This window comes from Sciurus vulgaris (assembly GCF_902686455.1).
Source record: "Sciurus vulgaris genome assembly, chromosome: 8".
NCBI lineage: Eukaryota > Metazoa > Chordata > Mammalia > Rodentia > Sciuridae > Sciurus > Sciurus vulgaris.
Window position 1 is genome coordinate 19,934,623 of NC_136468.1, and position 12,369 is coordinate 19,946,991.

Genomic DNA, 12,369 nt, shown 5'->3' on the forward strand with positions numbered 1-12,369 from the left:
CTGGAAAAAGATAAACTATGCAAATACTAATCAAAAGAAATCTCAAGTAGCTATTTTAATATCAAAGTGGCCTGCTGTGGATAAAGCTACTTTAATGTGGTGTTAAGTATCTAGAAACATATGCATGTATGTGTGTGTGTGTGCATATAAATGTGTGTGTGTATGTATGTGTGTCTATTCAACTGACAATAAAGGTGGATAGGCAATTCAGTGGAGGATTGAATCATCTTATAGTCAATGATGAAATCATTTCATAAGCAGGTGAGAAAGAATTAATCTTGACTCCTATCCCAAACCATTCATAAAAAAACAATTCAAGAAGAATCACAGACATAAATGAAAAAGAGAAAAATGATAAAGTTTCTCAAAGTACAGGTCATCATGAGGAAGACAAAGATTTGATAGTAGGGCACAAAATGCATTAAACTTGAAAGAAAAACAATTAGTAACTGACTTCATCAAATTGAAATTTTCTACTCATCAAAAGACATTGTTATAAAAATGAAAAGGTCTGCCACAGACTGAAAGAAAATATGCACAATACATATATCTGATGCAGAATTCATATTTATATACATTTCAACCATAAAAAGATGACAAACTGTGGTCTAGTTATAAGATGGAATACTATTTGGCAATAAAAAAGAATCGAATTTCATAAATGACTTTGAAAAATGTATTTCTGAATCAAAGAACCCAGACCAAAAAGAGTATTTGCTATATGACTGCATCAGTGAAGCTGAAGAATAAGCAACATCAATTTGTGGTGACAGATATAAGAACAATGGTTGTCCAGGGATGCAGCTGGGGAACTGACCAAACGTGGACAAGTGGGAAACTTCTGGGGTGACTGAAGAAAGTGTTCCATATCTTGATATTAGTGTTGATTAGGAGGATGGATTATATTTAAAGCCCACAATATTATGCACTTATGATCTTTGTATTTCATTGTTCTATACATTTTACCTCAATTTAACCAAAATAAGAACTAATCATACCAAATGTCACAATCTTTAGTATCTGATCCTAGGGTTTCAACTTTATTTGAAAATTTAATTTTCATTGACATTTAATTTATATCTCACCTACTGAAATTTGCCTTTTTCTGTTCAGTTTCTGTCACTTATATGCTGGATGAAAACCAAGAATGCTAGACTTTTTTTTTTTATCCTTAAACCTGGTTTCTACAGTTTTCCTTCAACCCACTGACACGTGGGTCTTCACAATTCCCAAGGCTGGCATAAAAATAAGATTAAATTATGTTAACTAACATGGATGTTCAGTCTACCTTCAGATTCACCTTCTGCTCTTCACACTGTACATTTCTCAAGAAGTTGATCTCTGTGGGCTGCCTCAGAGGCCCCCTTGCCCTTTGGGGATGGGGAAGCACCACAGAGCAAGGGAAGCTGGTGCATGAAATCGGGTTACCCCTTCCCCTGGACTTCTCCCTTCAGCGCTACAGGTTAGCGGGTTTTTATTTTTATTTTTAAATGGAAAACCACAGTTTGGGGACTGCTCTCCTAACAGCTGAGGGTTTCTGCAGGTCTGGAAACCATTCTGTGCTCTTACCCTTTCAGGCCCAGGAGACATTTGATGCTGCTCCATCAGAAGTCCTATCTTGCTTCACCATCCCTTCTTAGTCTCCCTTAATTCTGTCCACCCTTTTGTAAATTCATTAAATTTCATTAAACTGTCTTATGTTATCGTATGTGTGCCATCTAATTCCTGGTGAGACCTCTCACTGACTCGCCTTAATTTAATTTTTTTATCAGCTCTTATTTCAGTTATGTATAGAAGCTCTAAGGGAGGTTAACCATGTTAATATTTGAAATCAAATTTTAAAAAATCTGAGGTACTTCTTTCATTCCGGTTTTTTAAAAATATGGATATAATCATGATTTATGGATTTGCTTACTGTACAAAGAAATGGTGAACTTTGTCTTGCTAGCACTTTACAAACACATATGCTTCCTATAAATTATCAATATATGAAAACACTAGGATATCAAACAGTGATGGTGGAACTGTTCAGGAGCCTCATAATTCCTCACATGAGTGCTTCAGCAGCAGTACACTTTAGAATATGGGCTGAGACTTCTGTGTTTGATTATTAGTACTCTCTTATTATAAAAGCAGATACAGATTTTGCATTGAGAGCTCTCAAAGTATAAATCTTGATCCTGCATGATATCCTGAGATATGATCTTGGATGCTATTTGCAATATGGAGTATTTTCTTCTCCTTCAAAGATGATAACACCAAGAAATGCATTGAACAGGCATGCAAGTAAAAGAAACCCATGTGAAGGACTGCATGAATGTGGGCTATACACCGCCAGCGAACAACAGTTGCAGAGCGCGCTAGATTTATCTTTGAAAACTTCCATGAGGCAGAATTCATTCTAAATATAATTCTCCATTATAATGGTCAACATGAAGTCTTATTTTAAATGAGTTTCACATAAACTATCATTTCTTCAAAAATATAATTAATATTAGTTAACATTCAAATCAAATATTTCAACCAATATTATGGGGACAGGGACTTTATAGTGATCTGAAATTTCTACTATTAACAGCAGAACAAATATAACTAAGACATTAACCAAGGTGTCAAATTTTATTTCTCAGCAATGTGTTTCATTATACACTTACCATCTTCAGCCAGATAAACCACAGTGTCTTCCTTGGAGTTTGAATAAAGCGGTTCCATTTCTAGACCTGTTGGGATATATACTGGCTCAGGATAGAAAGGAGTCCAATCTGGAAGAAAGAGGGGGGTATTATTTGAATATTACTTCAAAATAAAACAGGCAATTTTATTATATTTTTGAAGTATTAAGTATACTTCAAAAAGTATACTTTTTAGTATATATATACACATATATACATATATACATACTATATATATACATAAATATATATATACACTAAAATTAAGCATTTTATGAAGGGGTGGATAGTATCAGGGGTTCAAAGGAAGTAACAATGAACATCGTAACACTATAACATAACTCATGACATTTTATTTATGCCTCTTTCTAAATTATTGAGTAGTTCAAGATTAGCTCCTACTTGTTATAGGTTTTATACTACAATTTCTGTTTCTTCTGAGCCCTCAATGCCATTCTATTCCACCTCTAAGAGTCTTGTTCCACCTTTTATTTTTCCTTTCCCTGCACTGTCGGCCTCTTGCCTGAAATAATGATGTCCCCTACACTTACAAACATATTAAAGATTTTTGGTACATTAAGTGAAGTTAAGTCAAATTTTTTTTTCTATGTGAATACCGACTTGTTATGGCACCAGTTCTTGAAAGACGTTTCTTACACCCATTAGATTGCTTTGGTGCCTTTGTTGAAAATCATTTGATCGTAATTGTGTTGGTCTATTTCTATACTTTTTATCTGTTCCAATGGTATGTCTACATTTTGCCAATTATTTGTGTTCATGTAAAAAAATCTACCAAAACATACGTCTATCCATAGCTTACATGGTGAGAAAGAACCAAAAAATATGTAAACAAAATGTTTACTAGAAAATGCATTTACGAAAAGCAAAAAAGAAACACAGATTACTGATTTATCACAAAGCAAATAACATTGGTCAAGAAGTAGAACATTGTCAGTATGAAGGGGTCCCACTCATGTCCCCTTACTACCACTAGCCTTTCCCTCCTCTTGAAAAGAGACCATTAGCTTTTCAATAATGCATTTTCTTCCTTATTCTTCTTTATAGTTTTACTACCCAAGTATTAACATATACACATGTGTACAATATAGTTTAGATATAAAACTACATTTTTTTCTACTTTTGAACTTAATATAAATCAAACCAGATAGTAGATATTCTTCTGTGCCTTCTTCCACGGTCATATTCATGAAATCTATCCATGTTGTGGCAATCTGCTACATTTTGTCCATTTTCATTGCTGTATGTTACCCTAGAAGTATGCTACAATTCATTTACCCGTTTTTATTTCTAGTGGACATTCGGGTTGTTTCCGTTAGGGCTATTATGAACAGTGGTGCTAACAGCTTTAGACATATTCTTTGGAACACACGTGCTCATTTTTGGGTATAAACTTGGGAGTAAAAAATTCTAGGTAGAGCACGTATATCTTCATCTTCAGCAAATAATGCCAAGCTGCCATCCAAATCATTTGCTTCAATTTATACATCTGCCATCAGATGATTAAAGTTCTATTTGCTTTATATCCTATTACTTCATATAAGTAAAATTTAACCTTATAATATGCCTATGGAACTGTACTCAGCTTTACTAACAATCAGGTAAAACCACAATGAGACACCACTTCAAAGTAAGATTGAGTACCATCATTTCTATTTTGTTGGCCATTTGGATATCATTTTTTGTTAAATGCCCATTCAACTATCTTGCCCATTTTCCTGTAGGGATGTCTTTTACTTATTCTTTGTGGAAATACTTTCTATATCCTAGAAATGACCTCTTTGCCACGTAATTCTGGTTGTCACTTGACTGGATTGGAAGATCCTGGAGAATGGTAAGGCACACTTCCAGGTGTGCCGGTGAGGGTGCTTCACAGATGACTGGCATGTAGGTCAGCAACTGCGGGGGAAGGTTCACCCTGAGTGTGGGCAGCACTGTGCAGTAGGCAGGGGGCCTGAACAGAATGGAAGCAGAATGGGGAAGCTTGTTCTTGCCTGCAGCTGACTCTCCTTAAGGGTGCTTTTACTGCTGCTGCCCAGTCACTCGTGGACATCAGACGCCAGACTTCTCAGTGCATCAGGGACTCAGTGCATTCCAGGCCTTGAGTCTTGGATTGGAGCTGTATCACTGGTCCCTCTTGGTCTGAGGCTTCCAGCTTTCTGGACTGAGTAGCTACTGATTTCCACATCCTGTCTGCAGGTAGCCATTGTGACCGTGATTGAGCCTGTGACCATGAGCCCATCTAAGAAATTCCCTTATCATTATACATACTGGGAAAGATTTTGTGGTGCTGGCTTGAGGAGAGTAACAGCAACCTCTGCAAAAACTCTACCCAGACCATCTAGATGCTCTTCCTTTGGAATGAGAGGCTTAATCTTTAATAGGAAACTGAAGGCAAATAATTGCACTGGGGAAGGAAACAGTGGGGAAAAAAGCATTACCACCGAGTGAGGGGCAGGCATATGTGAGATTTTGTTTCTATACTTGCCTCTTCTAGACGTTTCATATAAATGGAATTATATTTGTCCCTTTGTGTCTGGCTTCTCTTAGTACCATGTTTTCAAGGTTCACCTGTCTTGTAGCATTCCTTTTCATGGCCAGTTAATAGTCCATCATGCAATATACCACATTTGTTGAGTCATTCGTGTATTGATGGACATTTGGATTTTTCCATGTTTTGGCTATTATAAATAACGCTATTAACATTTGTCTGCATTTTTTTCTTTGGGCATATGTTTTCGTTTCTCTTGGGTAGACCCAGTAGTAGAAATGCTGAGTCAAATTGTATAACTCTCTGGCTTTCTGAGGAAATGTCAAACTCTTACAAAGTGGCTGGCTGCACACATTCCTTCCAGCAGTGTATGGGATTCCAGTTTCTCCACATCCTCATCAACATTTGTTGTTATCTCTTTGATTCTAGTCATCCTTGCTGATTTAAAGTTGTACATCAATGTTGTATTAATTTGTCTTTCCCTGATGACTAAAGATGTTGAACATCTTTTCATGTGTTTATTGGCCTTTCGTTTATCTTCTTTGGAGAAATGTCTATTTGGAACCTTTGCACATTTTTTAAGTTGAACTGTTTGTCTTTTGATTTTTGAGTTGGAAGTGTCCTTTATACATTCTAGATACAAGTCCTTTGTCAGGTAAATGAATCGCAATTTTTAATTCCATGGGTTGTATTTTCATTTGCTTGATAATTTCCTTGGGAGCATAAACATTTTCAATTTCAATGAAGTCTAATTTATCTGTTTGTTTGTCCTTGTTCTTGTTTTGATGCTTTATCTAAAAATTCACTGCCAAATCCAGGGTCATGAAGATTTTCCTGTTTCCGTCTATAAGTTTTATCGTCTTGATTCTTATACATTTAGGTTTTGATTCATTTTGAATTAATTTTTGCATGTGTTATTTAATAAGTGTTGAACTTCACTTTTTTTTGCATGTGGCCATATATCAACTTGTCCCAGCACCTGTTTAAAAGACTTTCTTACTGAATAATCTTGTCATTCTTGTCAATAATCAGTTGACCACGGACACATGGGTTTATTTCTGAATTTTTAAGTTTTTAAGTACAGGGAAATCAAATCTGGGGGCTTATATATGCTGGGCAAGCACTCCCTCTGAGGGGACATCCCAAGTCCCCTGCCCTTTAATTTTTTTATTTTTTTAACTTTGAGACAAGGTCTTGTTGCCTAGGCTGGCCTTTAACTTGTTATCCTCTTGCCTCCGGCTCCCAAGTTATTCAGTGGTCTATATGTCTACCCTCATGACAGCATCACATTGTCTAAATTACTGTTAGTTTTTAGTAAGTTTTGAAATCATGAAGGTTGAATCCTTGAATTTGTTTTTTTTTTTTTTTTCAAGTTTTTATTTTTTATAGGGCTATTCAGGGTTTTTAAATTTTCCATATGAATTTTAGATTCAGCATATCAATTTCTACAAGACAGCCAGTTGGTATCTAATGGGAATTTCATTTAATCTGTACATCAATTTGGTAAGGACTACCATTGTAACATAGTAAGTCTTCTGATCCATGAATATGGAATATCTGTTCATCTATTTATTAGATCTTTAGATCTTCATTTTCTTTCAGCAATGATCTTTAGTTTAAGTTTTACACTCTTAGATTTAATTCTAGTTATTTTATTCTTTGGTTCTCTTTAAAGTAGAATTAATTTAAGTTCATTTTAGGGTTGTTCATCAAAAGAGCATAGAAATGCAATTGATTTTTGCATATTGACCTTATATTCTGCAACCTGGCTGAATTCATTTATTAGTTATAAATAAGTTTTGTTTAGCGAATTCTTTAGGATTCTCTGTATCTAACCATGTCCCATGGTTCATAGCCCATAACACCACTGCTGCTGCCCTCGACACGTCTTGCAAGGCCTGCTGTGTGCCCCCTGCTGGGATCCCTGCCAGTGGTGCTTATCCACGTAGGCCAAGAGCCATGCTCCCCTGTGATCCACAATTCCAGTGTCCCCAGTCTGTAGCTAAAGGCTCTTCTAGTGGTGCTCGTCTCTGTGGACACTGGAAGCATGTCTTCCATGTTGCACACTCCCAGTGCCACCACTGCCATTGCTGGAGGCCCCTGCCAACACTGGAACTTGCCTCTGAGGGGCCTGCAGACACATCCCTTGTGCTCTATACCCCTGGTGTCACTACTCCCATTGCCAAAGGTCCCCACTGCCAATAACACCTGCCCCTGTAGGGCCTCTGGACACATCATCCACATTCCATGTTCTCCAGCACTGCTTCTGCTACCGTCAGAGGCCTGGTTGTGACTGGTGAACAGTGCTTACTCCCCTGGGTCCTAATGTCATATGCTACCAGTCACAAACACTAAAAACTACAAATGAACTATTACCTCCATAAATACCTGCACTCTAAACCACTGATTACTGCTAACAGGTACTGCTAACATTGATTACAGCTAAAGAATTCACATGGAGAATAAGCCACTGTGCCCACTCAGAACCAAAACCACACACCCAACACCCTATGACTTGTCTGTAGGAAAAAGCCTTTCCCTATGAAAGTTAATCTGCAAATTTAGCACAAGCAATCTGATGTAATAGAAGTGTAGACAACTGTGTAGAGACACAAGAAGCACAAAAAAGAAAAAAAAAAGAAAAGAAAAGAAAAGAGAGGCAGAAAGGAATAAATAACGTATATACTATCAGAAAATAATTAACAAATTTGCTAATTAAAATATATATTCCATGTATGAATAAAATGTCAAAATATACTCTACAGTCATATATATCTGAACAGAACAACAACAACAAAAAGATACAGACTGGCTGAATGGAAGAATAAAAAAATAAGACATAATCATATGTTGCCTAAAAGAAACTCACTTTACTAGTAAAGCCACACTATAGAAGTGACCCTTTGGGAAAAAATAATACATACATTTGGAAACTAAAAGCAGGAATAGCTCATCTTATATCAGATAAAACAGACTTTAAGTCAAAAACATTTTTAAAAAGGCTACTATATAATGATTAAGTGATCAATTAAACAAGAGGAAATAATACTTACAAATATATATGCATCCAATGCTACAGCATTCAATTATTATGTAAAGAAAACATTATTAGCTCTAAAGGAAAAGACAGACTACAATGTTATAATACTTGGGGACTTCATTCCCTAGTTCATGTCCTAGTTTTCAACAATGGACAGGTCATTCAAATGAAAAAATCAGCAAAGAAACATCAGACTTAAACTATACTGTAGAACAAATGGACCTAACAGGTATTTCCAGAACATTTAATTCAAAGAGCTACAGAATTCAACTCTTTTCATCAGCATATGGAACATTCTCCAGGACAGACCGCATGTTAGGTTACAAAGGATCATTAGGGGCTATTTATGTACAGCTATACACCATCGAAATGGAAACCCTAGAGGAAACAGAAAGATTTATGGACATATACCAAAATTACAACTTGAATATACAGGAAACCTGAATTGACCAATAATGATTTAAAGAATAACTAACACCAATTCTCAACCTATTTCAAAAAAACTGAAAAGGAGGGAACTTCAACAAACTCATGCTATAAGGCCAGTGCTACACTGATACTAAAATCAGACAAAAACATGATGACCAACTACAAAAACTACAGACCAATATACCCCTGATGAGCACAGATGCAGAAAGTCTCACCAAAATATTAGAAAAATGAATCTGTTCAAATGAGATTTATTCCAGAGATATAAGAATGGTTCAATATACACAAATCAATAAGCATAATTCAGCTCAATAGTCTGAAGGACAAAAACCATTTGGTCATCACAACAGACACAACAAATTCATTTGATAAATTTCAATATCCCTTCATGATAAAAACACTCAACAAATTAGGTATAGAAGGAACATACTTCAACAAGACAGAGGACATATGACAAACTCACATGCAACACCATGCTAAATAGGGGACAGCTGAAAGTCTTGCCTCTAAAATCTGGAACAAAACAAGACTGTCCACTTTTGCCACTCACATTTAATATTGTATAGGAAGTCTTAATTAGAGCAATTAGGCAAGAGGAAAAGAAAGAGAAAGAAAGAGGGAAAGAAAGAGGCATCTAAATTGGAAAGGAGGAAGTTAAATGACCTCTGCTGATGACATGATCTTATATGTAGATAACCCTAAGGGCCATCAAAAAACTGTTGGAACTGATTTGGTAATGCTGCAGGATACAAAATCAACATACAAAAAATAGTGTTTTTATACATCAATGACAAAATTGCTGAGAAAGAAATCAAGAAAGCAATCCCATTCATAGATTTTTGGAAAAAAATTATCTAGAAATAAATTTAATTAAAGTAAAAGATCTCTACAATGAAATTATAAAACACTGATGTAATAAATTATAGAGGACATAAAGAAATAGACATCCCATGTTCATTGATTAGAAGAATTTTGTTAAAATGTCTACATTACCCAAAGTGATCTACAGATTCAATGCCATCTCCATCAAAATACCAATGTTGGGCTGGGGTTGTAACTCAACGTAGAGGGCTTGCCTAGCATGTGTTAAGGCACTGGGTTCAATTCTCAGCACCATAAATAAATAAAATAAAGGTCCATCAACAATTTAAACAATATTTTTAAAATATCAATGTTATTCTTCAGAGAACCAGAAAAATCACAAAATTCATATAGAACCACAAAAGATCCCCCAAAGCTGAAGCAATCCTTAGTGAAAAGAACAAAGCTGAGACATCACAATACCTGACTTCAAAACATACTATGAAGTGACAATAATCAAAATAGCATAACACTGGAATAAAAACAGACACATAGTCCAATGGAAGAGATTAGAAAATCTAGAAATTAACCTACTTACTTATAGTCAACTGAATTTTGATAAAGGAACTGAGAACATACACTGAGGAGAGAAAAATTTCTTAAAAGGTGCTTGGAAAACTCAACATATATATGGGGAAGAATGAAACTAGATCCTTGACTCTTACCACATACAGAAATCAGCTCAAAAGAAATATGAAAATACTGGAAGAAAACATGGGAAACACTTTGAGACAGTATCCTTTGATAGAAATTTACTCACAAAAAACATTTTTATATGTATGCATTAGGACACACGTAAAAGGATGTTCCTGTGGTTTGTTTGCCGAGCCACAGACTGGAAACATCTAAAATTCATTAATAAGGTACCAGTTAAAGAAATTATGGTTAGATGAATTTAATGAGATCAAATGTACCAATTATAAAAGGGAGATTAGTATATATTGACTGATATGAAAAGACTGTCAACAAGGGTGCCTGTGTAGGACATAGTTAATTTGTAGCTGGGCTGGAAAAGCTCTATTTTTATCCCTCGGGAAGTCTGGATGTCTGGCTTTGACTCTTGGCCAAGATAAGGGCAGTAAGATTAATGAAGCGCTGTCCAAAGTTGACTCCTCTGGTAACCCTACACGGCAAGTTTGTTTACTGATGGTTTTCATTTTGGCAGAACTAGTTACACAGCTTGGCCTGATGACATGATTACAGGGGCACAAAATCCCAGTTGGAAACCTTTACCTTGAGGTCTCATCACATAGATGCTGGTGTTTCAGTCTACAAGTCTGTGTGTGTGTGTGTAAAGATCCCGTGACACTTGCATCAAGATATCTTTTGGGTCCCAACATTTGCCAGAAGCCTCTTTATCTTGTTGCACCATATCCTCTACCTTTAAACAAAAGCTACATATAAGTGGAACACTGTGGAGTCCTCCGTGTTCTTTCAAATATCCAAATTTGTGAAATCTTTGCAATAGTGAAATGAAAACAGCAAGATCCAAAGTAATACGCAAGACTGTGGGAAATATACTCTCTGAAATGGTAGCAAGTCAAGGGGAGAAAGCTGTGAAGGACAGCCAGGAGCAAATTCTAATTCCTCCTAGAAGAGGCTGCAGTGGTTGTTGCAATGGTTTGAGAACCAGTGGAGCTTGCAAATATTTCAGGACACAGACTGTGAGGAAAGAGCAGTGGTAAACAAACTTGGAAGGTCAGGGGTCATGTTTTCTCTCCTATGTGGAAGCTAGAGAGGAAAAAGGAAAAGGTGGGAGGAATCTCATGGGAAGCAAAGGGAGATCAGAGAACAGAGGAAAGGGACCAGAAGGTGGAAGGAGGGGTGGGAGTGGGGACATTCCCAGGAGTGATACTGCCAATTTTGTGTTGTTATATTGTGTGCATATACTGATGTGTAACAACAAATCCCACCATTACGTATAACTATAAAGCACCAACAAAAATATGTGGAAAAACGTTTTTAAATGTTGTCTATTAAAAAACAAAAACAAGAGCAGTGGCCCAGCCCCAAGTGAAGTTTTCACCCAGCTGGATACCATCTTACACAGACAGTATCACCAGTATCTGTGTGACCTCAAACCTGCCTCTGAGGATCTTGGGAAACTGCTGGCGAGAGGCTGTATCAGCGCCTGCCTGTGTAGTACTACACCTTCACTTGGGGTGGAGACTGGGCTCCTGACGCCCAAAGTCTAAGATACCTGGAATATGGCAAATAGAATCTAACACTCTTAAAATAATATTTTGGTAAGGAAGTAGATTTGGAATTAATAGAAGAGTCCAGAAATACAGTTGCTCTGTTTGAAGGGGTGGGACTCTATCAAGTACCAGGGGGGTAAACACTTTCTCTGTCCTGAGCCACAGATGGTGATTCTCACAACTGTGGGCCACATGAAGACTGAAAATGAGGGCTGGGAAATGGAAGGAGCAGACAGGTGCGCTGAGAATGTCACAGTGGGGCTGCCTCGTTAGATGGCGAGAGAACCACCGAGTGGAATGAGCACACGGGCTGGGGATGCTTGGAAGAGAGGCACGATGGGGCCGTGTTTCTCTTTTCCTGTTGGGGTTGGGTCTCTTCTGCTCTCATTTTCTCACCACTGCCACAGAAGAGAAATTAGAGAGGTCACCCTAGAAGCAGGAGGGATTTTCCTTTTCTGATCCTTTTTCATTTCTTTTTTTCTTTTGAGACCTTTATTTTATTCATTTATTTATATGTGGTGCTGAGAATTGAACCCAGTGCCTCACACATGCTAGGCAAGTGCTGTATCACTGAGCCACAACCCAGACCAAGATCCTTTTTCATATCTACTGCCATAGATACGTTTAATACAAAGGGTGTGAAACAGAAGGGAGGTACAA

The 12,369-nt window shown here is 36.8% G+C and overlaps 1 protein-coding gene across 1 annotated transcript in view; it reads right to left on the reverse strand.

The window, feature by feature from the left end:
* Window positions 1-12,369, reverse strand: part of AGBL3 (AGBL carboxypeptidase 3) — a 76,924-nt gene that overhangs the window by 57,264 nt on the left and 7,291 nt on the right. Inside the window, exon 4 of the mRNA XM_079150178.1 lies at window positions 2,655-2,762. Coding sequence (XP_079006304.1) covers window positions 2,655-2,762 — 108 coding nt within the window. The remainder of the gene's footprint in view (window positions 1-2,654; window positions 2,763-12,369) is intronic.